The sequence below is a fragment of the Numida meleagris genome, chromosome 1 (genome assembly GCF_002078875.1).
Source record: "Numida meleagris isolate 19003 breed g44 Domestic line chromosome 1, NumMel1.0, whole genome shotgun sequence".
Taxonomy (NCBI): Eukaryota; Metazoa; Chordata; class Aves; order Galliformes; family Numididae; genus Numida; species Numida meleagris.
This window is the reverse complement of record NC_034409.1, coordinates 131668667-131696260: the sequence shown is the minus strand read 5'-3', so window position 1 is coordinate 131696260 and position 27594 is coordinate 131668667. Positions and strand designations below refer to the sequence as shown.

The following is a 27594-nucleotide window of genomic DNA, read 5'->3' as shown; positions in this document are numbered from 1 at the left end:
TGTCTTCCCCCACTCCCCAGTTCTGATAAAAGTAGATTGAATGATGAGCAAACAAAGCAGTCTTGTCTGAAACACTTCAAATTAAGACAGCTGTTTGCTATTGTTCATTTTCAGCGTGCTTTAGTGGAGAAACAAGGAAAAAAAAAGCTACGCTGTAAGAAAAAATTAGGTAGTGTTTTATTGAATTAGCCTTTCTTCAAAGTGTCTTTACATAACACACATTAAAATTTCATCAGTCATACAAATATATCAAAATAAACAAATATTTTTTTTAAAAAATCAGTATTTTGGCTCAGCAAAATAACTTTCCACCAACTGCCAAGTTGGAAATGCAAAGTCAATATTATGCCATGGTCCTCTGAGTAAAAATATGATACTTCCAGTGTCTAGTCTTCACATTTGATAGTGGGATCTTCTGACGAAAGACCAAACCATACAGCTTCTCTCCCACTAAATTCTTTTATCAATGTGAACCATACCAAAAAGCACATTCACCTTGCCCAGATGAATTTCAGTAACTTGAAATGGATCTCAAGGCTCTTTACCACAATGGGCTGTCAGCAAACAAACACTACATTGAAAAGCAGATTTAGTGCAACAACTAAGTGAATGTGACACCTCATGACCAGAAGCGTTTCTCCCTAGACAATTCTGTCTTGAATAAAACACAGAATGAGAACAGAAGATAAGCATGTGAATTGGTTTATACATACATGACACTCTTTGGTAAGACATTCCAGTACCATAACAATTGGAAATAGCCTGACATTTCCCATGCGCTTTTTTCCCCTCCTATCCTGAAACAGAGAGAATCTCATTCCATTCTGGTTAGATACACTCTCAGCTCATAAAGCTCAAAGCTCAGAAGGCACTGTCTGTCAGAACCAGGGTATCAGACTTCCAGCATACACCAAGGTAATCACATAATTTGAAGTGGGAAAGGGAGCTATTTCCATTGGCTTTGTCACCTGTGAGGTACAACACAAGGATCACACCATCCTATGGTCACCAGGCAGTTCTGAGAGATGTCACCTCAGACCATCAGTTTCTTCAGGTTGAGGATGGAGGGAAGAAAAGAGCCATGACAGAAAAAAAACCAAAAAACAAACAAACAAAAAAAACCACTGCAGCGTCAAAATGAAGGAAGCAGTTTTCAAAGACCAGAAGAATTCTGAAGGATGCAGAACATCAGTTTTTCAAATGAAAAAGTGGTATCAGAGATATCAAAGGACCAATTCAAAGGCAAAAATTCTGCCTAACACCATATTAGCAGTGGCCTTTGAGGACGGCTTGGAAAGCAAAGGAATTTTACACAGCTGTAAACTAGTTGTTCTGCAGTATGCAATAAGATTTACTGAAATTTGAGTTGGAGAGCAAAAGGTGCTGCAAAATGGAAGCCAATAGGACAGAAACACAAACAGAAATTCAGAATCAAAAGCAGCAATTAAAGGCAGATCTGAAACTCATGTTGCAAATTAATTATCAATCTGTCAGATGCATTCTCTTGAAATTCTGTACTAGGGCAATTATTAACACTTGAGCAAACAATCACAAAGGAGTTAGTGTATACAATTGCAGAGCTTTTTTTTTTCTGCTCCCTTCATTCTCTCAATTCTCTCTCAATCTCTGCTTTATGTATAACTACATACCTATTTTGCAATTGTTATGTAAGCCAGAACTTCACCTTAAGTTTATTAACTAGCCTTGTGCCTTTTCCCTACCCACACACCATTAGCAGAGATGTCATATATTTTCCTTGGAAACACAGGCAATTGGTCATTACACGTACATTTTAAAAATCACAAAAATAGGTCAATACTTATCTTCCCAAAATATTTTTTTGTTTTTAAAAAGGAACCATCAATCAAATATCACTAGCAGCAAAAGCAAAGCAATGCCTATGTATGATAACTTGAACCACAGGTTAGTTTCCAGATAGCATACAATTCATCAAACTCTGAAATCTTCTACCTTTGTTCACAAGAATCAACCATGCCTTATACTCAGACTACACAGTCCACTTGTAAGAGATAAACACTGAAGCTTCCATACAAAGCTAAATCTCTAACTTAGAAATGGAAACTTTTGAGAAGAAAATGAAAAGCACAGGTAGTTTCACTCTCACATTTCTTATTCCTGTAAAACTCCTATCTACAGACATGACATTAAAGAGATTTGATAATTTCTTTAAAAACAATCAATCCCCTTCAAGAGAATTGATCATTACAAACTACATCACTGTCTACCCACGAGTCTTAGCTTCAGAATTAACAAAACCTTGTTGCATGTAAGGTTGCTAAAAAAAATAAGAAAGGGAAAGAAAAAGCATTCAGCATCCACAGTAAGTTTTAACAACTTCCTTTCCCAAACAACTGTCTGAAAGCTGTGACTCCAGTGTAAATCCACTGGACTCCAGCTATCTCTCTCCCATTGGGTAACAGGGCTATTTCAGCTCTATTTTCTAAATGCACCTGGAGCTATCAAGCATGACCACTCTATCCTTTTTCCTCTCCCACTGCACACTGACCCTTCCAGGAACGATAAACTCACTGATATGGGAGAACAGAAAAGAATCTCTGCCACATTAGTCTGTTCAGGCAGCTTCAGCTTTCAGAGCTGACAAATGCTGGAGCCAGCACCCTGGCTGGGAACAGGAGGGGAGACATGCTCACTTCCAGTATCAGCAACCCATGGAAACAACCCAGCTTTGCAGTCTGTGCCCTGAAGGGCCTTTGGTCCTTGAGGTGTCAGGGACAAAGCCAACCATTCTCTACTCTGCACGAGAGAATCTGTCATGAGCTCACTGCTCCACATGGTAATAAGGACAAATACATCAAGGCACTTAACAAGAAAAAATCCTCCAGACATTAAACATTTTACGACTAGGAAGAGCAATACAGTGATACTTTTAATGATGTCTGAATGCCATAAGGGACTGAGAACCACACATTTCTTTAAACGTAAGTTAGATCAGGAAAAAGAATTTACACTTTGTCAAGTTGAATAGCATTCTGGGAAGGCTGGGATTGTGTCTTACCTCTTCTCTTGGATGATACAACACTGATGCACTAACAATGATGAAATTACCTTTGAGCAAAATGAACAAAGCAGCAAATAAACTTGTAACAAATAAGATTCAAGTCATTTCATAAAACAACAACAAAAACAACAATTGCTTACCGGCATCAACCAAGCCCATTATATAACTTCACAATTATAATTTATACAGCTTCCTTCATACTCATCCTTTAATTGCTCAAAAGTATTTTTCTAATTCTTTTTATCCTTCCATTTTTACAATAAAAAATGTTTTAGAAAATCACAGTGCAATTCTTGGAAGAGTCCTTATGTACTTCCTAATGGTTTCCATGCCACCACTGTGCTGTTGATGACATTTCAAGACATTCTGCTGATCTGGTCAGAAGAAAGTACGATTCACGTCTGTAGATAAAGTTGTAGTACCTTCAGTCCAGAAAATTTCGATGAGATTGTTGGTACAAAACAGATACATATGACCTTCAATCAATCCATCACCAATTACATAAACTTTGCCAGACAGTGTCATTTTTCTGTTGTTACTTGGGGAGAATTCAAGTCTTATGGTGACAAATGAAATCCTGACGAAGATCCATGTTTTCTGGATGGCATGTGGTAACGTACTTTTTTCCAGAATCTCGTACTTGCTGAGTGAGACTTTTCCGAGAAGTCCCCCTTCCACCGGATAGCCCCATACTTTTGCTTAACATATTTGATGGATTCTGGCATGTTTGCATAATCTTCTATTTTTTCAAGTTCAATTAGAATTATTTTTATACCATCCTGGATAAGAGCATTATACATGGCAAGATGTTTTTCAGATGCATCTTCTAGAATACCATAACATGATGGATCTGGTACTAAAATAATTATTACTCTTCTACTTTGATGGATTTTTTCATCAGTAACACTGATCACAGCTGCAGAGAGAAAAGAAGTTGTGCAAAATTAAGACCGCGTGCTTTTATTTCTTGTTACTCATACATTGCAACTGCTTTGTTTACTGTTTGATATTTGAGCCAACACACTTTAACGCATAAATAGGGACAGAATGAGAGCGTGCAAGCAGTTATGTGTTAGCTGTCAAGAGCAGATTTGGCCAATGCAACACAATCTGACCACATGAGACAGTATATTCAGATGCTCGTACTCATAAAAAGAGCAACCAAAACCACAGACCTAGGTAAAGCTGTGACCTTTTCATGTTAATATCTTGTTCTGATACACAAATTGGTGTTACGTGCAAATGGAAGACAAAGCAAAGAATGGTCTCTGGAAAGACATTGAAAGACCCCCATTCCTAAGTTATATTTGCAGCTCACTTCAGCTGCCTATGAGAAAACCCGAGTATCATTTGTCTTCAGATAGCTCACCTTCTCCTGCTAAATCATTCCTCCCAAATATAAAGAGCTTATATCCACATTGTCTTTCTAAGACCTCTGGCAGTATCTTCAGAGCAAAAATATCTGATGAGTACAAGCAGCTCTCTCTGTTCTTTGGATACAGAACATAAGCATCATAGATCTTCCCATCTGAAACTAAAGAATGAGCAGTAAGAACATTAAAAAAAAAAAAAAGGATTCTAAAGACACAAACAAAAAAGACATCGCTAAGTTCTGCCTCTTCCCCCACTTGAAACATTACTTTTGGTTCTAATCTTACTATTATCTAAGCATGCATAACTATACTGAGCCTGATGTACGTGTAGAATTGGGACTCCAGAATTCACTATGATGGATTTAAATAGGCAAGAGATCTGTAAAATTAAATGTTTGAGTATTCTTTATTCAACCCTAAATAAAAAAATATGTTACCACTGAATTATCTGAAAATAGCTGTCCCAGGAGGACAACTGAGTACTTCAGAATTCCAGCAGCCATATAAATATTAGATCATTCTTGTAACCTAACTTTCCAAAACACAACAACCACTTAGATACAAAAACAAAACACTTGGCAAATATCAGGATTAGAAGCACATTAAGTATTTCAGAAACAAACTTCAGAAAGATCAGACATAAAAGACTTGACAGAAGTCCCACTGAATATCAATACATCTAGCAGATATTTTCTGTTTCCCTACTTATGTACCTTCCCTCATGTGTTTGGAAATGGCCCATACTTCAGCATGCTGCCCTTACAGACAGCACACCATTCAATATTATTCTGAATGCTAGGACTTGACAGAGAGAAAACTCATCAGAAATGACCAATCACACTCCATGGAGACAACCTGCTCGATACAACACACAGCACTCTCAAAGTACACCTGTACTGCTACATAAACATACCTTTTTTACCCAGGAAAGGATGGCAGGAGCTCCGATACCAAAGCACAATATCAATTTTAAAGATCTTGTAGATAATGAGTATAAGAAATAATAAAAATATCAAAGAAACTCCTCCTCCAATCAAGTAACCCCGAATGTTCTGAACTGAAGTAAAATGGCAATAAAAGGAGAGAAAGCAAACAAAAATAGAGTTACAGATGAGAAACGAAAAAGAAAAGAGATGTTAAAAACTGTCTATTTTTTTCTCAAATGTTGTTTAGTCATTAAGGGATTAAAAAAGTAGAAAATACAATGAATGACAAAACTGAAATATTTTCATGTATGCTTTTTACAAATACTGCCATTTGATATGCCAGATTTTATCTTTCAGATTAAAGGTACCTTAACAGTGGGACAAAAGAGGCCTCTCTTCAGCCAGTACACCTAAATATTAATGTATATCTCAGTGCAACAGTACAGTGAGAGTTCTAGTACAAAATTTGATCAGTCAGAAAGTGAGGAAGTCAGAGATGGCTTCCTGACTATGCTGCTTTCTCCAGACTGAGCACCCTTCCATTGGACCCAGCCTCTTCAAAGATCCACCAGTGAACCTACTACTTTGTCATCTTTAATAGGTAAAAACAACAAATAAGAAAAAAAATCACACCCACAAACAATTCCACAAACTACAATTTTTACTTCGTGCATATTTAAGAATTTCTGGGGTTAACTGCTACCCTGACAATCTTAGTTTACAGTAAGCAAATAATTTGTTTATACTTATGTAGCAAGCTAGAGCTCAGATCCACTTTCAGTCAACTATTGTTTACAATGTTGCCAGTTTGAAAATGACCCCTAAAAGACTGGCTTTCTCACTCAGCAGACCAGAGAACCTTCCATAGCTAAATCAAAAAATAAAATAAGTGGTCACTTACTAAATCTGCTGGTTTGCTTTTCTGTGCATCTGTTCTTAACTACAAAGGATGAAATTCTTGAGCCTTGTATCTGCGGTTTTACAAGTTCATTCTACCTTTAGCTTAAGGTTTATATACTAAAAAGAAAGATTTCAGACTAGCCAGCAACAGGTCAATCATATCCTGTCTCTGAGCAGAAGACAGGGTATCCATCAAGCAGCTGGATGCTCCCAATCAACATGCATGAGCCTATCTAGAAGGTGGTAACAAAGCACATGCATCAGTAATGGAAATCCCGTAACCTTTCCAAGCAAATTATTTCATAGCTTCACTATCATCATTAAGAGCTTTTCCTACTATCTAAACAGATTATTTTTTTATCCTGGCAGTCTGAGCCCATCAGTTGTTAGTGAAGGTTAGGACAACCAGATCCACAGACACGTTCATTTTCTTTTAAGGCATAGTTCCATTCTTAGTTATGTCTCCTCTCAGTTCTCTAAAACAATTGGCTATTTTCACTGCTCTTCTACACACACACTATCTCCCCTGATCCAAATGCTTCTTTAGGTACCAGTGCGCAAAATGAAGCACAACATTCTGCTGAGGACTCATATTTGCTTCAATGTATTTTAAATGTTTCATTAATGTTTCCCAAAAACCACACAAGAGAAAGCAAAGCACATTCCAAGCTATATTTTCTTTAATGTTATTGTGAAAAAGAATATGAGAAAAAGATTCCACAAAGGAAGATACTGAATTGTATTGCCCATTTAGCACAAAGGTACATTGCACAGTTTTAGCTACAAGTAATGTGGTGTCAAACTAATTGGGAAGTAATCATCTATGACCATAATTTTATCAAGACTGGACAGCTTACCAGGGTGTTCCAATTTGATGTATGATGTAAATTCTTGAGAATCATATATGACGTGACAGAAAAATTTATAAGTATAATCCTTTAATTTCACTTCTGAAATGTTAAATTTTGTTCCAGACACAGCAATTCCATGAGGCATTCCCTCTCTTTCATTGGGGGGGAAAAAAAAAAGTTAGAAAAGAAGCATCAACAGAAACTGGAATCACAGAAAAAAATCATTTTAAAAATAGTCTGCAACATGGCACCATCCAGTATTTGTACAGCAGTGCTTCTGCATGAGTCTGAAATGACCAGTTGAGAAACCCACTCCATCCTTCTTTGCACTTAGTTTTAAGGATTACGGTTAGTGGCAGTGGTTGATTTGATGATAAAACAGACAGTATACCCACAATTTGCTACAGTGTAGGTTAGTTAGAAACAAAGATCCTTCTCTTTTGGAAGAAATTACTATGTTTTTCAGGTTTAATTTGCACTTAATTTACTTTAACAAAAAAAAATATATAACCCTAAATATTCTCCAACAAGAGCTTCTCCTCAGCGTTCTTTGAAATCAACAGCTACATTTGTACTTGAAAAAGGACCAAATTAACAAACAAAAATAAATGTCGTTGGTTTTTTTTTTTGGCCTTAAAACAATCTTTCCTTCCCATATTAATAATAGAGGGCAAGATGTAGGCTATTAGTAAAAGGGCTGCATAAAACAAATATATAAATAAGCCTTACAAAATGATACATTTGATAACAACATTCTAAAAGCCTGCATACGGTTGCTTCATTCCATTTGTATTTGTAAGAAATTGCTTTTATTTTTAAAACCAAGCACTAAGGATATAATGTACCTGATGCAGACTTCTAATTGTTCTTTGAATGACTACTGCCATTAACTACTAGTCAACTTTACAGTGAATTCACTGCAAATTACTACCAATTACATAATGTAGAAACTCACTCAAGTTCAATGTATAAGAATACTTACTCATAAAACTGTTCCCTGTAGGTGCTGTCAAAGCTATCGACATCTTCATCATTAACTTGCCAGTATGGAATCAAGCCATACACACCACTTGATACATTACATTCCATGACTACATGAGAGCCTACAAAGCAAAACAAAAAATACAGCAATTGAAAGTCTTGTAACAAAAACAGATTCAGGTGTTAGGGGAACAGCTGGAAAAAGAGGGGTAAGGAAAAACCCACTTACCTTACAAAAAGCAGAATCCATAAAACTCATCCATTTCTACTCCACTGTTGGGTGTCTCCAATCTGGATGTGAATTCCACCCTAAATGTAGGTATCTGAATGTTCATGTCTACATGTGAACTAGATGTCTAAGCTAGCAAAGGAGTTCACCTCCAATGGAGTCTGCTATTGGAATAGATACATGGGCGTTTTCATCTGAATGGCTCTCTAGACTCCTCTGACTATACTCAAAGATCTCCTGGGCTCAAATCAGTTGCCTGTACACAGTATGGTAACATTTCAAAAACATGTGTATGGAGCTGGTAGATAATACTCTAGATCTTCAGGAAACCTGCACAGCTAGAGTAGTCAGTTCATCCAAAACAACACCAGACATCTATGTATAGGCAAGTGAATTAAGCCCCTACTAATAACAGCACAAGTTGAAGTCCCTAACCTGTATGCAGGCACCCATGCGTAGGGACCTATGACCTGGAGCTGCATCCTATTCTTAGTGACCATGCATATCTACATCAGATCAGAGTCTTTTGGCCAACACTGTCCACTGGGATGGTTTCTGATTAAACTCACACTCTACTTTCAGAGCAAGTTCACCCATCTGTAAAGCTCCTTTGTCATCAAGAATCCAGATCTTACATTATGAGTATCATACAGTAACATTAAGAAAACAAGCTAAGTTGCAGAATGTACTTATTGCCAATGTACCTCAGGCAGTTCCGTTTACAAGAAGGGAAGCATCTTTCTTGGAGTCCTTTCCTTTATTTTACCCTCAGAAGTTATGTAACCATCTCAAGGTCTCATTTCCTAGAACCACAGATCTAGACACTTCCACCAAGGGATAGTCTCTATCAAAAGCATGGAACAGCCCTTTAGTTCACAAGCAAAATAATTACTCGAACAGAGTTGACATAGAAATCACAGATACTCTTCAATCTCTTCATTCATCTCCTTCCACAATAGAGCTCTCCTGAAGACAAGGTTTAGTCCATTGCATAGCTCTTCAAAAGGAAGAACATTCCACTAAGCATTCCATGCCCTGCCTTTCCATACATTTGTGAATGTATACTAAGTTTCTGCACAACCTTTTCATGTTGTTTCTCATTCAAAAAGGATTCCATATCTGCCCCACAGCTAGATAATTTAGCAGAAGCAATGATTTTTTTTAGCATCTCAATAAATGTATCCAACAGAGAATATTACTTTTGAATAGCAATATTTTTAAAAAGACAAACAAGTAAAAAACCTCTTCCTCTGAAGAGTCTCCCTGTAATCGAGAATCATTTATTCTGTGTCAATTCTTCAGCCACAATAAACCCACCTTGTGGGTGAAGGCCTTGTGTTTCCCTTTAGTCCTATGCATGGCTACTTTCTCAGTGTCTGTGAGGTAAGTAAAGCTGGGCTTGGATGCCTTAGATCAGCTAGGATGAACAATAATGTAACAGCAAGTTTTAATCAACAGTGTTCAAGCTTTAACAAATTTGGACTAAAATGTTCATCTAAAACATGCAGGCATCTAAACAAACTGTCTCAGTTGTTCCATAACAAATCTTAATATAGGCCAAGAATAACAGGCAGCCCCTGGAATGATAGTTACTTGATTTTCCATTTTCTCAGTAAGTACTATCAAAGAATTAAAAAAATCCATAAGTACGCATTCAGTAAATTAAAGCGCCTTTTAAGGGCCTATGCCAATCAGACCCCTGAACAGTGGTTTGACTACCATCAATGTGATGTATCTAAGAGTAATCCATAATTCTCTGGCCTTGGTTCCCATGTGGTGATAGAGCCCAAAACCACCTTTCCTCTGGGCTTCTTTAATGAACTGATAATAATTGCTTCCACAAAACAGTACTAGACATCTTAGATCTCTCTGCACTAGGAAACTGCAACAGCCACTCACATTTCTCCAAGATCAGTTAAAGTCCTTTTTAATCAAAGACTTTGTTTGAAACAGTTCTACTTGGTACAAAATGATAAAAAAAAAAAAAAAAACCACAGTTCATGCAGTTTCAAAACTCATTCTTCTGGGCTAGATCAGTACAACACCAATATTATATATGGTGCAGTCTAAACATGTATAGGTCTTCCTAGAAAAAGACTTGCATACTACGCTCTAAGCTCATTGACTCACAGAATAACTGAGGCTGGGCAGGACCTCAGTGTGTTTCTAGTCTAGTTTCCTGTTCAAAGCAGGACAAGCTGTGAGATCAGCCCAGGCTACTCAAGAGCTTTATGCAATCAGGTTTTGAAACCTCCAAGGACAGAGAATGCACAGCTTCTCTGGGCAACTCCACTGCCTGGCTGTCTTCATTGGGAAAAAGTTAGTCCTTGTATCCAGTCAGAATATCTTTTGTTTAAAAATTTCTAAGATTAACACTTTCTGGAATATCCATGAACTAAGATTTCAGTGCTTCACAAAAGATCAGTATCCAAAATCTTTTAATTCCCTAGAAGGGCATAAAATCCATATTCTAGAGAGAGAAGAGAGATAGGAAACATACAAGACGAGAAAAGCTACTGAACTGGCCAAGTGATAAATATCCTAACATGCTGCGTATACATAACCGTATTTCCAATGATACTGAAGATTTGCCAAGACACAGGCAGTGAGAAGTGGTACGAAGGACAGATGGCCATAATCAAATATAGACACATCCAACCTGACACTGCTGGTCAAGAGACTCCAATCTTAGATGAACTCAGTTATTCTATCTGCAAATTACTTGGGGGAAATCATGTTCAGTCATCTACCTTCCTCAACTCACATGTCTACTTACCAGTCTTGCAGAAAACAGCTGAACTGTTAATATGTTATTTCAGAAATGTAGGGAGTTTATCTGTTTAATAAGTTTTAACAATGTCTTAAATATTCACTACTTACCAAGTTCCACTTCAATCGTATTGTTCTTCGGATATATAAACTCCGGTCTCATCTTTAGTGGACTTTCTGAGAGAAAGAAAAATAAATAAATAAAACCTCTGAGCAATAAGAGTTTCACAACTTACTTTAACTGAATGTTTTGCAATGTTTTTGTTTTATTATATGGTTCTAATGTAGCACCATATCTACTGCGAGTTTCAAATCTCCAATGGAAAATCTCTAATGAGATTTGCTACACTCCAACTAAATTATTCTCCCAGCTTCCAAGACAGAATACTTGTTTATCTTAAAAACACACTTTTTTTTGAAGTCTTAAATTCAGTGGAAATTTATACAAATGTAATACAAAACCACATAACAGAAACAAGATCAAAAATAATGCAATGAACTTTGTCAGAGAGATAGATAAGGAAGAGAAAGAGGAATTATCTCAATGACTCAATCTTCTAGGTTGGGTGAATATCTGTTTAAGTAAGAGTTGAAAAGCACACACTTAAACCAGGCTAGAACTGTATCATTTTGCATAATATAGAGACTACTGCTCTTGTATTGTCTTTCTAACCAAAGAGTATAGACTCAATCTAAGAAGATCGTCAATTTAGCTCTAGCCAACTTTTCTGAAAGGATTACTGTCATGGTAGAGATCAGGTCACCATTAATACTGCCTACAGAAACAATTTGACCAGCAGGGCCACCAGAAGCTCTGCTGTCCTGATATCAATAAAAATTACTTGTTTGGTTTTGGTTTAATGGTGGTTTATATGGGTTTTTTTCAAAAACAAAACCGCCACCCCTATTAACCACTGCTTCTTTCTATTCCTAACCCCACATTTCTCATTTCCCTATGACAATTCTTTCTCAAAAGCAATGTTCAAGGGTAGCAATATGCATTGTTGCACTTTAATTGTTGCATTCAAGGAAAAACTGATTTAAAGAAAATTTGCAGATCTAATCCCACAGAGCTGAAAAGTGTCACGCCAAATTGCTTAAGCCTGTATACAAATAACTACAGTAGAACAAAAAAAAAAAAAAAAAAAGAGAAGAAAACCTCTGTGTACTTACCTTTCACCTCCAGACTCACGGTGCGTGTAACATTATATTGTTTTCCCATATATGTATATACCATACGGCATGTGTAGTTTCCTTTGTCTTGTACAGTGACATTGAGAATCAAGATGGCATTTTCACCTTCTGCCAAAACAAGTCGCTTGTCTTCAAGAAATCCAGACTTACACTCCTAAAAGTATCAAAAGTACCTGTGATTTAGGGGGACTAATCATGTAGGTGGACTAGAAGTCATTACATTTGTAGCAGAATTTAGAGAATGTGTGCCTACATTTCTACTTCACTGAGATGAAATGGAGCTGTTGTAGCAATGACTCATAATGTTGGGTGTATTATAACTTCTGTGGCAATGGCAAATGCAGTGAGACTGATCTATAAACAGTTTATAATCACTTCATCTCAAAATAACTTTGATGCTGCACCTGTGCACTTTATTTCTAATATAACATTCAAACCCATAAATATACTTTAAAGCCAGCATCAGAATTAAGAGCTGAAGTGCCCAAGAATTTTACCTCAATATTGAAAAAAAAAAACAAACCTACCTTTCCAAGCCTGTACGGTCTACACAGTGTTTTGAGTGTTTTGTCAGATTCAGAGCAACAGGTAAAGAATACTACTACTATAACTAACATACAGGACAATCCTAATATTTTGAGAAACTGAAATAGCTGTGAAGAGCCTGGTATCCAAGGAAGCACAAGTTTTCAAACTCATCGCCTCCATACCTTATCTACCAACTCACTAGCTACATAAACTGCATATTTCACAAATCAGCAAACAAAAGCAACACACACATTGGACTCTGAAAGAACTTACAGTCTAAAAGTTGTCATACTGTCCTTTTAAATATGTATCTCTTGCTAACAGTGTGGCAAGATAGATGCCATACTCAAACTGTACAGTAAATAAACCTTTCCGTTCAAAAGCTTCAATTTACAGTTACTTCATAGTACACTTTAAAAAGAATATTTACTTCTATATCTTAAATAGACATGCACAATACCTTATGCCAGTGTATTTCAGGATTAATATTGTCTTCATCTTTAAAATTTTCTAGATCAGGGCAGATAATCTTTCCAGTATTTGCACTCTTCACTATTTGCGGATACTTCATTTCTCCATTAAAACACAAACCATTATCGTTCTTGAAAACTTTTAAATTTATAATTTTTTGTTTAGAGCGGTTAAGACTCCTGTAATGAGAAGAGCAGACAAGTCAGGTCATTAACAACACACTCCATTTCCAGCAAGTCAGGAAATTTATGGAGAAGAGATTTCAGGACTTAAAGGGACTTAAGTGTCTCCGCTAGCCTTGCCTCTATCACCATTGCTACAGTCTCTCTAGCTCTTAAACATCACCCTCCATTCCTCCCTCACCCCTTGTTCCAGATCAAGAGAGACAGAAATAAGCTTTAGTGTTCTGTTGACAACTGAAGTGGAATCTGCTCTGGAAGTGCCACCAGAGGAGAATTCAGAACTTCTCACAGCTGACACTGTGGAGCCCAAAGCAGCAACCTAGTTTTTTTGTTTTCAGCGCTATCTTTGCCCACACACATTAGTGCAGGGTCAGCCAAACCGTAACTGAACTGGAACGCTTTCAGTCCCAGCCGAACCCAAAGTGAACAGAAGAAAATCGGTACATCTGACTGATGATAATCTTTGAAGGGACAAACTATACCTTCTAGCAGAAGAGAGACAACGCTTTTGAATATGACGTACACCAAGGTACAATATCAAAATGAAACCACTTCTGACTGAGAGCTCACAGAACACTGGCAAGAATCTGTGCTATCATAGCTCTGCAGAACATATGGCACTACAAGCCAGAAATCTAAGACAGAAATAAAGAAATAGCCATTTTTAACTTCCGTTCACTCTTCATTTCTTAACGGCATGCTAAGTGAGATGTTTTCAGAAGAGACATATATATTTTCACAGACTTGGTTATAACTTGTGTATGCTGCACCTTGACACATTTTAAAATTAAATCTTAAATGCATGATGCACAAAACATAGCCTACAGTTAATTCGAATGAACTTCACTGTGTGTTTTTTGGCATGCTTATTACGTTATTGCATTATTATGCAAGCCAGACTTAGGAGGTAGGATGCCCAAGAAAACATAAAGCAAGAGTGATTAAATTAAAACTATGTTTATTATTTATCTGGTTAGCTTTGAAAGGGTTGCATTTCTTCCCTCTTTTAATTTTGGATTCATTACTGAACCTGAAGCAAGAAGCTGCAACAGCCTGTGACCTGTGCCTACACTGAAAGTTCTTCCTGATCACTGTTACTACACTCACATTCCAAAACCCTTCAATATAACTGGTGCACTGTATGCACAGCAGTACATGTAACAACACACTAGTAAAACAAGATCTGGGTCACCTGAAAAGACTCCATTTGTTGTTCTTGGCGTGATGTGGCAAGATCACGAGAAGAAGAACAATTTCTGTGTGCCTTCCTGGCATTAATTTCCTGTTCAGCACACAGTGGATTTCAGCTATTATAAGCAAGATTTGACCACCTGAAGTGGTAATTTCCAGTGCACTAACTGAAAGGAATCTATTTCTTTCTTCTCCATGCACTTAAATCTTTTGAACGATGTTGGGAACACAATATTCTCACTGTCTTTAAAGCTGTCTAGCACACTGCTTTGCTCTTCATATGCATTCTCATTTCTGACAAATAGCATTTGGTAATTTTTAAAAATAAGACATATAAGGATCAGTTTCTGCTTCTCAGTTTGTAAATTCCCCAAAGGATCCCCCCAGAACTGCAAAGCTGTCCAGGAAGTCTGTATGTGTTGATAGTCCGTAACATATAGAGTTTGCTATTCATAGCTCCTTCTTCCATTTAACCACATTCAATGAAGAAATTAAAATGTTATTCTGATCTGTTGCTATCAAACAGCCATACGAACACAGGAAAAGCTGAAGGAGTTAAGACTTTTCACAGTGACCTTACACTTCATCCAAAACAAACAATGAAAACAAACGGGGGAAAAAAAAACAACACACCATTGTCAATATTATTGTGCTTTAACATAAAAAGTTTCCTGCATGAAACACTTCTGCAATGCCAAATTGTACACATTTGGAAGGAAAAAGGCAGCACAACAAAAAGCATGGTCAAGACATCGCTTTAAACTAATCTAAGATCATTTCCCTAAAAAAAAAAAATCATCTGTACTTTGAAGTCCCACAGATATTATTACACTGTAAGCATTGGTAATCCATTTGTTTCACTCCTTACCTTCCTTCGCATTCATAAAATCCAGAATCTTCAAGTGTTGCAGGAATAAACCAAAGCAAGCCCTTTCTCTGATGGATCCTGGCATGTCTCTCTGTGGTTATCGGTGTATTACTACCATTTTTATACCAAGTCAGGTTGTAATCAGAGTGAGGCATTGGCAATGTATTTATTGGGCAACTGATAGCTGTAGGTTCTCCAACAAGAACAAAGTAATTACAAATAATGCATTCTTCTGTTAAAAAAAAAAAAAAAGAGAGAGAAAGAGAAAAAACTTACTAATGCTTTTAATCTGTATATTTTTAAGAAGTATTAATATCCATATATCCATTTCAATTTAAAATAATTATTTTTTCTGTAATTATTTACCATTAAAACTTTGCAAGACTACAGTTTTTATCTGTTTAGTACTTTCTGGTTGAGAAAACGCATACTTTACAAAGCTTAAGTCAAAACTTCTCTCAATTACCATAGTCAGCAATAGTCTCACAGCAAACCATAATATATGAAGATATTTGAGATTTATCAGGCAATACGAGCTTCACATCTTCCACATCCTTCCTATTTCAGCATGATAGCACTTAGGTAGAATTACCAGACTCTTAGTAGATACTGTCTACGAAAGACACAGTGCAAACAGTAGCAGCATGGAACTCTACACACTACTCTGGCCATTATGACCGTAGAGTCAAAAACAAATAAGGGGGAAATAAAGGAGAAAAAAAAGGAAAAATAGTTTGACCTGAAGCACATGACTATATGGAATTAGATCAAGACCTCAACATAAATTAAAAAAAGTCTGTGAACCAACACATAATACAAATTAAATTTGAAGAAATTAGGTTTTCACATTAGGAAATCTTGACTACGATATATTATTTCCTTACTATATTTGCCATTTCTCTCCTCTCTGTAAAGAGCACCACCCTTCATAATTATGGCTATGTAACAAGTTGACATTACACAATCATGCATCCTAATGAGTTTCTAAACATCAGTTAAAAAAAAAAAATTGTACAAGAGGAAAGAATGACAAATACTGCAAGAAGTCATCAAGAATTCAAGTCTGTATGCCCAAATTACTCAGAAAATACCAATTTATCAGAGTAAGCCAGCTGGCCATGAAGCACATTTTAGAAACTTCTGAGTATTTGCATATATATATGCAACACTGAATTCCTAGGAAACTGAAAAAAAAAAAAAAAAAAGGCAATTTATTTTGCAAATCTTGCTGAATGACTGTATAAATTCAAAGCTCATCTAATGAATTTTTCAAAAAAAATCTTCAGTAATCTTCCTACCTTAACACCATCCTGTCACCTAATTTAAATACTTGAAATAGTTTCCTATAGCTATTTGCCTTAATATTGGCTTGCTTATGCCAAGAACAGCAAGATAAACACCATTAATTTACATAGTCTAAACTCTACTGAGAACTTAGCTCTACCATTAAAAATATTACTAATTAATTCACAATTGATTGCAAATTAATTAGTAATAGCAAATTACTAATTAATTGACCTCTACCAGTCTGTTACCAGGACTACAGATACAGCACATCTCTTAAAGAAAGCATTTAAAAGCTAACATGAATTCAAGGAAGCCAGTCTCTTTGCACTTTCTTTAAAGGAATTAGGGAGAGACTACTCAAAGCCTCAGTATCCTAAATTTATGCCAACCTGTTCTAACCACCCCCAGCACAACTTCAATCCAAGAAGAGGCATTCAGAATATCTTCAGTATGCTAAAGCAAAAACAAATACCAAATACAGTATTTCCTCCCAGTAACTCTACTCTTCTCTACTAGATATAGTCAACTGGCATCTTTTAGGCTCTCTTTTAAAATGGTAATTTCAAAAACATGTCTAACTTACCAGCACTGAACAAAGGTATGAGTAGAATTAGATGACCAATAAGCAAAAATGTAGATGTCATCTTATGCTGCAAGACAAAATTATTTTCCGTTAGTATGGTGACAGCGTTCCAAGCTGCACTGTCATCTGCCCCCTACATTACTCCTTAAAAATTGAAGACAAGCTTTAGTCATTTTGGGGAGGGTAAAATGGGTTTGGCAGTTTAACCCCAGCCTTTGAAAATTTCAGCCACAGGAATAGTTGGTGCCTGCAGAAGGCTGCTGGGTTTTCAGCTTTGCACTACAGCTTCCAATGTTCTACTGGAAAAACTCTCATATAAAAGTGTATTTTTCATTTGCCAGCTGGTTAAGGCTCGCAAAAAATCTTTCACACAAACAAAATTATGCTAATATACAGCGATATAGGCTATTACTGTATAATTTTGATAACAAGATCGACTAAGCTCTTCCTCTCTCCACACATTTACAAAAGACACAACTGCAGAGATATATAAGGTTTCAATCTTTGAACTATGCTTATACAGTTGAGGCAGCACTATTTTCAAAATTAGATGAACTTGCAGTTCTTTGCTGGATAACAAATGCTAACTCTATGGCAGGCACCTAAGTTGGTGTTTGAGGGTGACAGTGTTACCATACGTGTAAACTGTGGCTAATGTGAATTGTGGTCACACAAAACAGCAAAGTTTTCAAGAAACCTCAGGTCTTTGCAGCTTCCTCTAACAGAGGCATGACTGAACAGAAACCACTGCTCTTGTATCCCAGAACTGGCTTCCACGAAACCTCTGTATCTTAACCAAGTTCCCTCTCTGCTTTTTTCTTGGCAAGATGTCATCAGAGCCCTTCCCAAAACATCTACTGACAGCTTGCAAACACTTAACCCCTTTCATTTCTGACTTAGCTTTTTCTAGGCTAACGTCTGCTTTTAGCTCTCTAGCCTTTCCTACCCGACTGCCCTGCACACCGTTCCCTCTAACATTAAAACAATCTGGTTTCCCATGTAACAGATATTGAGATATTGCAAAATGTAATGAACACAGGTGCTAGTCTTCCACTCAGCTAGAACTGGCTTGGAAGAAGAGAAGACATTCCCCGAAAAGTATACACAGCCCTAAATTACTTTTATACCCATTGTAGTTCATCGTAGCTGCAAATAAGCCACACTAGCTACTTCTTTCAGGACATTTCACATACAGAGGTTCTGGGGCAGTAGGATAGGACACACGGAGCAGAGCGCAACATTAGAATATAACTGCTTCCAAGTTATTACTTGTTTTGGACAGTGTATCTGAAAAAGCACTCGTACCATAGCCTTTATTTAGTTGCCTTGTATGTGGTTTTCCTGTAACTTGTCAAAGATCTGATCATAATTCTTGAAGTTTTAGTTTACCTGTAAAAATGAGAAGGGAAAAGAAGGATTGTCTGAAACACATGATTTAGACAACAGTATGCACATACAGAGCTAGTATTTTTCTACAGACATCCTAAATACAAAAGCAACTGCTTAACTTTGTCTGCACTGGAGACACAGAAGAGCATCAACAAAACCTGCAGTAAAGACTGACCAAAAATTCAGTGAAGGACCTCTGAAGAATGTTGTTTTCACCAAAAAATAAAGATGACAACACATATGAGTCAAAGCAAGCAACAAAGCCAGACATAACCAGCTACTATTTAAGACTAATTTGACCACTAAAAGGAAATGATGCCTAAATTTAGGCTTAGAATAACCAAGTTACATACCTTATGCTACAGATCAAGTTTTTAAAGAAGTTCTATTATTTATAAATTCCCTCCCCACCAGTTCAAATACTGCAAAAGTAAATCTTTGAAATTCTGAAAAGAAGCGAAGAAGACTACAGTTTTTGTAATTGAAATGCCAAACTGTATACAGAGCATTTCTATTCTGGTTAGTATGGTTTCAAGTGACACACAAGGTTCTTACAAATATTCTTTCTTAAGCAGAGTATACAGTGAAACATTATCTAAAATCACTGATGTAAAATAGCAAATTTTGTTTAAAAAAGCAGTTGCTTCTTCACATACCTACTGATTAACCTTGTACTGTCTTCTAACTCAGTCTCAGCAATACATGATACTGCTGTGATAGAGCTGCAGAGATCAGAGTCTCACTTACGTAGTGAGAGCAGCAGCTTTCCTGCCTACATACTTAGTCAGAAATACTCTTTCAATTCAAGACTTGCTGAGCTCAAAGGAAACATGTACGCATAGTCTTTAAGAAAAAAGGAAAAAAACCACCCACTCATCTACCAATCATGTTTGTGGTTTGATCTACTAAAAAAGATAAGTTTTGATTTCCAAGTTACTTTCCTATCTTCCCTTAGATGAAATACAACTTATTACTTCTCCTTCAATTTTCTAAAAGTAACATCTTGAAAACAGAAAATATGTGGACCTAATTTAGGATACTGACATTTTGTTTTTACAGGATGTCTGTCTTCATAGAACCTCCCTTTTGCTTGCCTTAGGCACTCTGCCAACTCCAAATGCAGTAAGAACAGCTTTTAAAGACATACTGGGTTCTTAACTCTACATGTAGCAGGATTAGCAAAACCGTCCTGCAGGAAGCTTCTCAAAAGGCAAACCTGTATCTTTGGAAAATAAAGTTTCTATTGCCAAATTTTCTGAAGATTTTCTTCCAAAGCCCAATTCAACGACAAAATACTCAAGACAGTTTAGGAAGCATCTAACTCCCACAACTGTTTATTAGCACTTTGCTATTAATTTAAGTGGCTTTCAATATTGAACACTACCTACAAGGACTTGTTACTGCCAGGGGGACCAAGAGACTCTTAGTCTATAATTCATGAAGAAAAAAGACAGAAACTGTGATTTAAGTGTGACTGATCAGCATCTCAGCAAACAACATAACAGCCTGAAGGTGTAAAGTGCCTCAATTTTGTAGCATACCTAAGTGAGTGAACTTTTTAAGTAAAACTTTTATTAAAGCTTAATTGAAACAGTGGTGAGAAGGGAGAAAACAAACATTAATAAAAAAAACTTATGTATTTGCTCCAAAGTACAACCACCAAGACAAGATTAAACCCATCACAAAAATTCATACAGATCACACTTTATTCCTTGGCATGTTTTCTCCTGTCAGTGGGCCCCACTAAGCAAAGCAAGACAGATTCTCTACCAGCCAATACCTCGTTTCCTGGCTACTCTACCTGAGGTCCCAACTCTTTTGTCTAATGCTTAATATATAAGCAGAACATAGCTGATAATTTTACAGGGGTACGCATGAACAGTCACATAGGAAGATGCACAAGCACCCTCTAAAAGAGGATCTGGTTGACCACTGTGGCAGTCTGGCTCTTTATAGTGATGACCACAAACTTTAGCCCTTCACTGCCTCCTTTTCAGACAATCCTGCAAGTTGCAAGACTGCAGAAAACCCATATCTGTAAGTAAAAAACCATTACCCAGCAGATTTTGTTAAATTAAAATGAAGTCACTTGAATCAAAGAACGCCCACAAAGTGGTTTGCAGTGGTTAGATCCCTATAAGCTACCTTCCTGTTTAGCTTGAAGAAAAGCGTTAGCTCCTGTACATCTAGATTCTAAGCAAGACGTTTGTTGCAAATACTACCTCACCTTTCATCACAACATGGGGGGAGAGAATGAGGAAAAAAAGGAAAGGATGGATATCTGTAGATGTACGTACCAGCCATCAGTGGATTTGAGCACAACAGCAAGCGACCTATGCACAGATTTCCACCGCACATTAAACTAGAGTCAATGAGAGCATCCAAATCACCTTGAAGGAAGTGATCTTATCAGTATTCAAAGAAATTGACAACAGTACCTCCTTTCAGCATCAAGTAGAAGGAGCTCATTTTGCAGTCACCACTTCTAACAGTTTTCTGTACCATTTCAGCTCCTGTCAATACAAAGTAATGTGAAAAAATTCTTATTTAAATCCAGAGTAAATTATGACTTTTTCCACTATCACTTCCAGAGAACAGTTAAGAGTTATTTAAATGGTCCAGAAGGGCTTGCAGAGAAAAAACGACAAACAGAAAAGACAAAGGGGTGAAAATAATATAAAAAATTAATGCATTATTCTCTGTGGAAAAAAATAAAGTGTAATAAAAAAATGAACTTAAGTAATATTTAACTTTTAAGGATTGACCTGAAATCACCTAAATTGGAAATCATGTTCTATAAAACAATTTTTGTGCAAAGTCTTAAGTCAATTTTGCAGTTTTTAACACATTCTGATTTCACAATCAACATGAAAGCAGAGCGTGTTCTTTTAGCAACTCTAAGTTGTTTTTCAGAGTCTAAGCACACACAAGTGGTCCAAGTCAAACAAGCCCCAAGTGACCAAGCTCAGGAAGAACAAAGCCAACAAACAGCATTTTCCAGAAGTCCCTGATGAAATTCCCTAAACTTAAAGAGCTGCTTCTGGAAAGAACCGCAAACTGTTATTCAACTCAAGAACTGGTAATTGATAACTCAATCCTAGCCAGCTGTGACTGCAGAGAGAACAGTCTGGGGCTGTGAGGGCAGCGTCTCTCGGGCTCTGCTGCAGAGTCCTTCAGGCTGCTCTGCCAGGGCACCACTTTCACCCACTGGAGTGTGAAGAAGACAAGAGGCTCTCGATTTAACAATAATAAATAACAAATTATAAAAGCCCTTGCTTGATCAGAGTTATGCAATAAGCCGTTTCTGCAGTGTTTTACCACGTCAAGAAGATTTGCACCGAGCTTTGTCCTGCTTCCTGCTCTGAGTACTTTTAAAACAAGCGTTTTAAACAAGGCTGAGCTCTGCGATCCTACAGTTTTCCTTTTCATCCCGCACTTTTTACCTCCGTTTGTATAGTTCGATACATAGTGAAGAAGCCAAAGGAAAGTAACTCCTAAGAAAGTGTCACAAAACCTGGAAAACCAGCGGACGTGCACAGATTTTGTGGGACTGGGCAAACACAGCGCAGCCGAGCTCACAGCACTCCTGAAAGCAGCAGAAAGCTCTTCTGGAGGGCACGCAGCGTTCAGTCTACCTGCCGAGGAGCTGACCTCCCTTCGGGATCATCCCGCTCCGCCTCCAGCCCACGCCGCACAACGCGGGGCACACCGTCCATCGGGAAGGAAAGGCCACCCCGGCCCACACAGCCCACACAGCCCCCCGTGACGAAGCGGCCAGTGGCAAACGGCCGTACCCCCGGGCAGCCCGCGCACCGCAGCCCTTCCTCACCTCCGTCCGTGCGTCGAGCCCCGGCGGCCGCCCCGGCCCGTGCCACACCGCGAGCGGGCAGCCCCCCCGCCCTGCCCGGCTGCGCACCGCAGCCTCGCTCCGCCCAGGGGCCGCCTCTCGGCCGGCGGGGCCCCGCGGCGGCTGTAGGACCGGCGACCCGTGGAGCTGAGTGGCTGTGCCGGCGCGTCACCGCCAGGCCTGGATGGGCTGGCTTCAGCGCAGCGTGTTTTCCCTCAGGCTGCCCTCGGAACTCCTGGCAAGCCGTGACCGGGAAGATCTCGCCAAGGCTTCTGACCTGCTCCAGGCACCGGTCCAGCTCCCAGCTGCATCGTGTCCCTGGTGAATCGGACACCCAGCTCATGAGTGCCTGGACCTTCTCTCTGGGATTCCTTAGGGGATGAGTGCTCTGTGCAACCACTGTCATGAACCGTGGTGACCTGATGTGGCTCAGCTTTGTTATTCTTCTTTTGCTTTCCATCTGATAAGTCTTCTCATTTGACCACCTGCCTCTTCCACCGTGTTGGGCTATCAACTTCTCTAGTTCAAACAATAGTTTGAACTATTATATATTATAGTAGAAGGAGAAGTTTCTCTGGAATTTCTTCCTTGCCCATACTCATCAATTCAGTACCCTCTCCATTAAACCTCCTTAAAATGAGAATACTAGTCAACAGCTTCTCCATTGTCCTGCTACATTGTGGAAGTCCTTGCACACTCCTCCCTGAATTTGCTTTTGCCTCCTTCATTTTGATTCCAACAGTTGGTCACTCCTCAAAGACGTGTCTGGTGGGTTCTCAGAGTGATTGCCTATTCCCACCTCTGCTTTTATTCGAGACCTTCTGAAGATCTACAGGCGTTAACTATATTTACATTCCAGATGAAGTAAGCGTACTTTTTAATATGAATTATAAGAAGCTTCCCTTTGGGGTTTGAACAATTCCCAAACCAGTGTGAAGGGACTGTCATCAACTTGTTAAGGGTTTGGGAAAAATGTGGGAAGGAATGTTTTCACTTATTAAATGGAAGAGCGTATCCTCTTTTCCACACTTACAGGCTATCGTTACTATTTCCACAGGGGAAGCTTCGTCTTTTTTCAGTAGAAGGTCCAAATTGCTTCCCTCTTGGTTTCATTAACACTAATTACAGAAAAGAAGTGATTCTCCTACTGGGGTTCTTCCATGTTGACAATATTAGGATGAAGAACTTCCTTGAGCCACAGAGTTCTCAGAGAGGAAAGCTGAGAAATGTTTACAGCTTATTGAATGAGAAACTCTTGTAAGCTAGATGGGTAATTTTCTATTCCTGCTGCCCTGAGTGCTTATAAGCCTTTGCAAACTCTATTTTATCTGTGCCAACTGAATATTTTTAGCCATTTTTGCCTTCACAGTTTTTGAGTAAAGGGTGGTGTTAAGGTGACTGGCTGACACTGGAACACTCCATTCCAACAGTCCTAGTATCTCAACAGAGATCCTAGAATGCTGTAAGTGGTTATTTGCACAATATCCAAAACAACTCTTCCTATTAAGCTGCACAAACTAGTTTGAAAGTTGGTGACAGGTAGGGTTTCAGAAAAGGAAATCTATCCTAGTAGTTGACAGTAACAAGGAAAGCATGGAAATAGGGAGCGTGCTAGAAACACACCTTCTCAAGGAAGAATAAAACCTACATGTCTGAAATACCTAATACTTCATAAGTGTCAAAGATAGAATAGTGATTTACAGAATATGACACACATCACAGTTTCCATAATTGTGATATGTCATATCTGACACAACCACAGTTTTTAAGTAAAAACTGAGAGCACTGTGACATTCATTCTAGAGAAACTAATCATGAGGAACCAAAAGTACAATTCTAAAAGAACACACGCAAGCATAAACACTGCCAAATTTGTGACTCAGTAGCAAAGTATGCATCATTCTCAGAGCAGAGAATGTTTCCTAGAGTTTCCTAAGAGAGTTTTACATGAATTTATCATGATACATCTAGCAGGACTCCAGTTGGAGAAGAATAATTTTGCTCAAGTCTGTTCTCATTCCATCGTAAAACTGTTTTCCCTAATGAGTTGAGCAACCCAGTCTGTTACTCCAGTTATACACTCAACTGTGTGAATGTACCTGGGTGCTGAGCTTACACATATTTGGAGAAAGCCTAATGTTGCTTTCAACTGCAGGCCACTGGGGCATGTTTCAGAGCTCAGATCTCTGAGCAGATGGCAGGTTGCTGCTAGTAAGGCTGTGTAATTCAGAAAGCAGTCAGCATCAAGAAACTAGCTAGAGATTTGTTTCCTCGATATCCTGGAGTATCTTGCCAAGGTGAACTTCAGAGCAACACAGCAACTGATTCCTGTTGACTGTGAAAGTTATGGCATTTGACATATCCATCGCTATCACACATCCGATGTTCTGGATGAACGCACCTGTTTCAACAGTATCAGAGCTTGTATCTACCAGGATGCTCAGTCCAATAATTTACAGAATCATATAATGTTTTGAGTTGGAAGGGACCTTAAAGACCATCCTCCCCTGATGTGGGCAGGGACACCTCCCACCAGACCAGTTTATCCAAAGCCTCATCCAATCTGGCTTTTGAAAGCCTCTGGGGACAGGGCATCCACAGCTTCTCAGGGCAACCTGTTCAACCAGACTCATAGTAAATAATTTCTTCCTATTAGTTAATCTAAGTCTTCTCTCTTTCAGTCAAACCCATTACCCCTTGTCCTATCACTACATGCTCTTGTAGAAAGTCCCTTCCCATCTTTCCTGTAGGTCCTAGATACTGGAAGGCCACTGTAAGTTCCACCCGGAGCCTTCTCTTCCCTAGGCTAAATAACCCCAACTTTCTCAGCCTATCTCCATAGAAGAGATGCTCCAGCCCTCTGATTATCATAGAATCAGAGAATCACCAAGGTTGGAAAAGATCTCTAAGATCATCTAGTCCAACTGTCCACCTACCACAAATATTTCCCCACTAAACCATGTCCCTCAGTACAACATTTAAATGTTTCTTGAACACCTGAAGCGACGGTGACTCAACCACCTCCCTGGGCAGCCTGTTCCCCTCCTTTGGACCTGCTCCAGCAGTTCCACATTTTTCTTGTGCTGGGGCCCCAGAGCTGAATGCAGTACTTCTGGTGGGAATAGAGCAGAGGGGGACAATCACTTTCATCACCCTGCTGGTCACGCTTCTTTTAATGCAGCCCAGGATACAGTTGGCTTTCTGGGCTGCAAGCGCACATTACTGGCTCATGTTGAGTGCTCCCATGTGCAACTACAGCTTAAGTGGAGAAGGTCTCAGCGGTTGTGTGACTGCTACTGCAACTCTTAAACAAGAAAGCATGCAGTACTAGGAGTGCCTTTCTCCTTCCATCCACCCAGATAAATGCATATCACTGTGGATTTATTTACAAGAGGACAGGATGTTTCTGTCCTATGTTTTCTGTGACTGTTTTCTCTGCCTCCTGACAGAAATGCTGACATTTGCTGGGAATTTTTCATTTTTCCCTTCAGCATGCAGAAGTCCCACAGTCTTCTTCATTCCCTAATGTAACTAAGTGTATACGGTTTACATGGCAAGGTTTAACCCACCACAACTAGCAGATCCTCCATATCTCTGCTTTTTTGACTTTACCAATTGCTATGTAAGTAAATCAGCAGTGCTTCCATTACTAACATTACCTCAGTAGTTCTGGTTTGAATTGAAGCAGTTCTCAAGTCAGATGCCAGAATGACTTGCAGAGTTATTATTGATATCCTGAGGACTTCTTTGAGGTAGACACAGTATGCTGGCACCAAAAAAACCCAACAAGGCCAAAGAAAGTGACGGCTTCACTAGCCAACAGATGAGTCAGTGAAATGAAAATCAGGTTTCACAAGTTTATATATCTTGATTGACGCACAGCCACCTCAAGATGTTATCCTGCTTTGCGGGCTAGAGCTTTTGGAGTCAGCAAAAGTACAGCTGAAATGACTGTAAATAATTTGCTATGAAGTCTTTTAGATGGATGCAGCAATTTAACCTTCGTATCCAGCTATCATTTGAAATGCCTTCAGCTGCAGTGACTACAATCTGTCTGCTGTCATGAAGCAGCTGTCTAACTTCATAGAACCACAGAATGGCTTAGGTTGGAAGGGACCTCAAAGCTCACCCAGCCCCAACCCCTGCTGTGGGCAGGGCTGCCCCCCACCAGCTCAGGCTGCCCAGGGCCCCATTCAACCTGGCCTTGAGCGCTTCCAGGGATGGGGCACCACTGCTTCTCTGGGCAGCCTGTGCCAGCGCCTCACCACACTTTGAGTGAAGAATTTCCTTCTAACATCTAACCTAAATTTCTCCTCTTTTAGTTTAAAGCCATTCCTCTTATCTCCATTAGACCGTGTAAAAAATCACTTCTGCATTTGGAATTTCCTATTCACAATGGGCACTCAAAAATTGCTCTTAAAAACCATGCGGTGAAGGACAACATGTTGAAAAGGAACCTGGAACTGTGAGCAGACGGATCCTCAATTTAGCCTTTTCACTCAGCCAGAAAGAAGCAGCACACAACAGAGTCTGCACAAAGCGTAAAAAGGCTGCATGTCCATAATCAGATTATCTAAACCCTCCCTAGAATACCACTAAAATTATGTGACCAAAAGCAATAAGTGAACTGGAGTGAAAAATTTCTTGAAATTACAAGGAGAGTGCAAAAAAGATGCATGCAATTAGAGCAGATTCTGAAATATGATTCTTGAAAAGAATCTGGAAGCAGTAACTTGCAGTGGATTGAGTTTTGAAAAATAAACTTCTAACCCAGCAGACACTAAGGATTATTGGTAATTTCTAGATAGATTAAAAAGAAGGATGTGTTGCCTCAGAAGCAGGTAGAAATGACAGTATTTTGCTTTCTTCTGCCACCTATGAAAGCAGTGGCCTTGGAACAGCATGAGACACTGGAAAAGAAAACTGAGCTATTTTTGCCTGAGCTATGACATTTCTTGCTGAGGAGAGGGGAGGGGAGGGGAGGG

At 38.6% G+C, this 27594-nt stretch overlaps 1 protein-coding gene across 1 annotated transcript; it reads right to left on the bottom strand.

The window, feature by feature from the left end:
* On the bottom strand, positions 156–22733 carry LOC110406790 (interleukin-1 receptor type 1-like). Its single transcript, XM_021413693.1, has 13 exons — positions 22592–22733; positions 21201–21275; positions 18679–18762; positions 17374–17440; positions 15504–15735; positions 13252–13441; positions 12243–12417; positions 11181–11246; positions 8073–8193; positions 7097–7242; positions 5327–5470; positions 4410–4574; positions 156–3956 (listed from the first exon to the last, which is right to left on the bottom strand). The coding sequence occupies exons 3-13, from the start codon at positions 18679–18681 to the stop codon at positions 3598–3600; spliced, it is 1668 nt and encodes a 555-aa protein (XP_021269368.1). The 5' UTR covers positions 18682–18762; positions 21201–21275; positions 22592–22733; the 3' UTR covers positions 156–3597.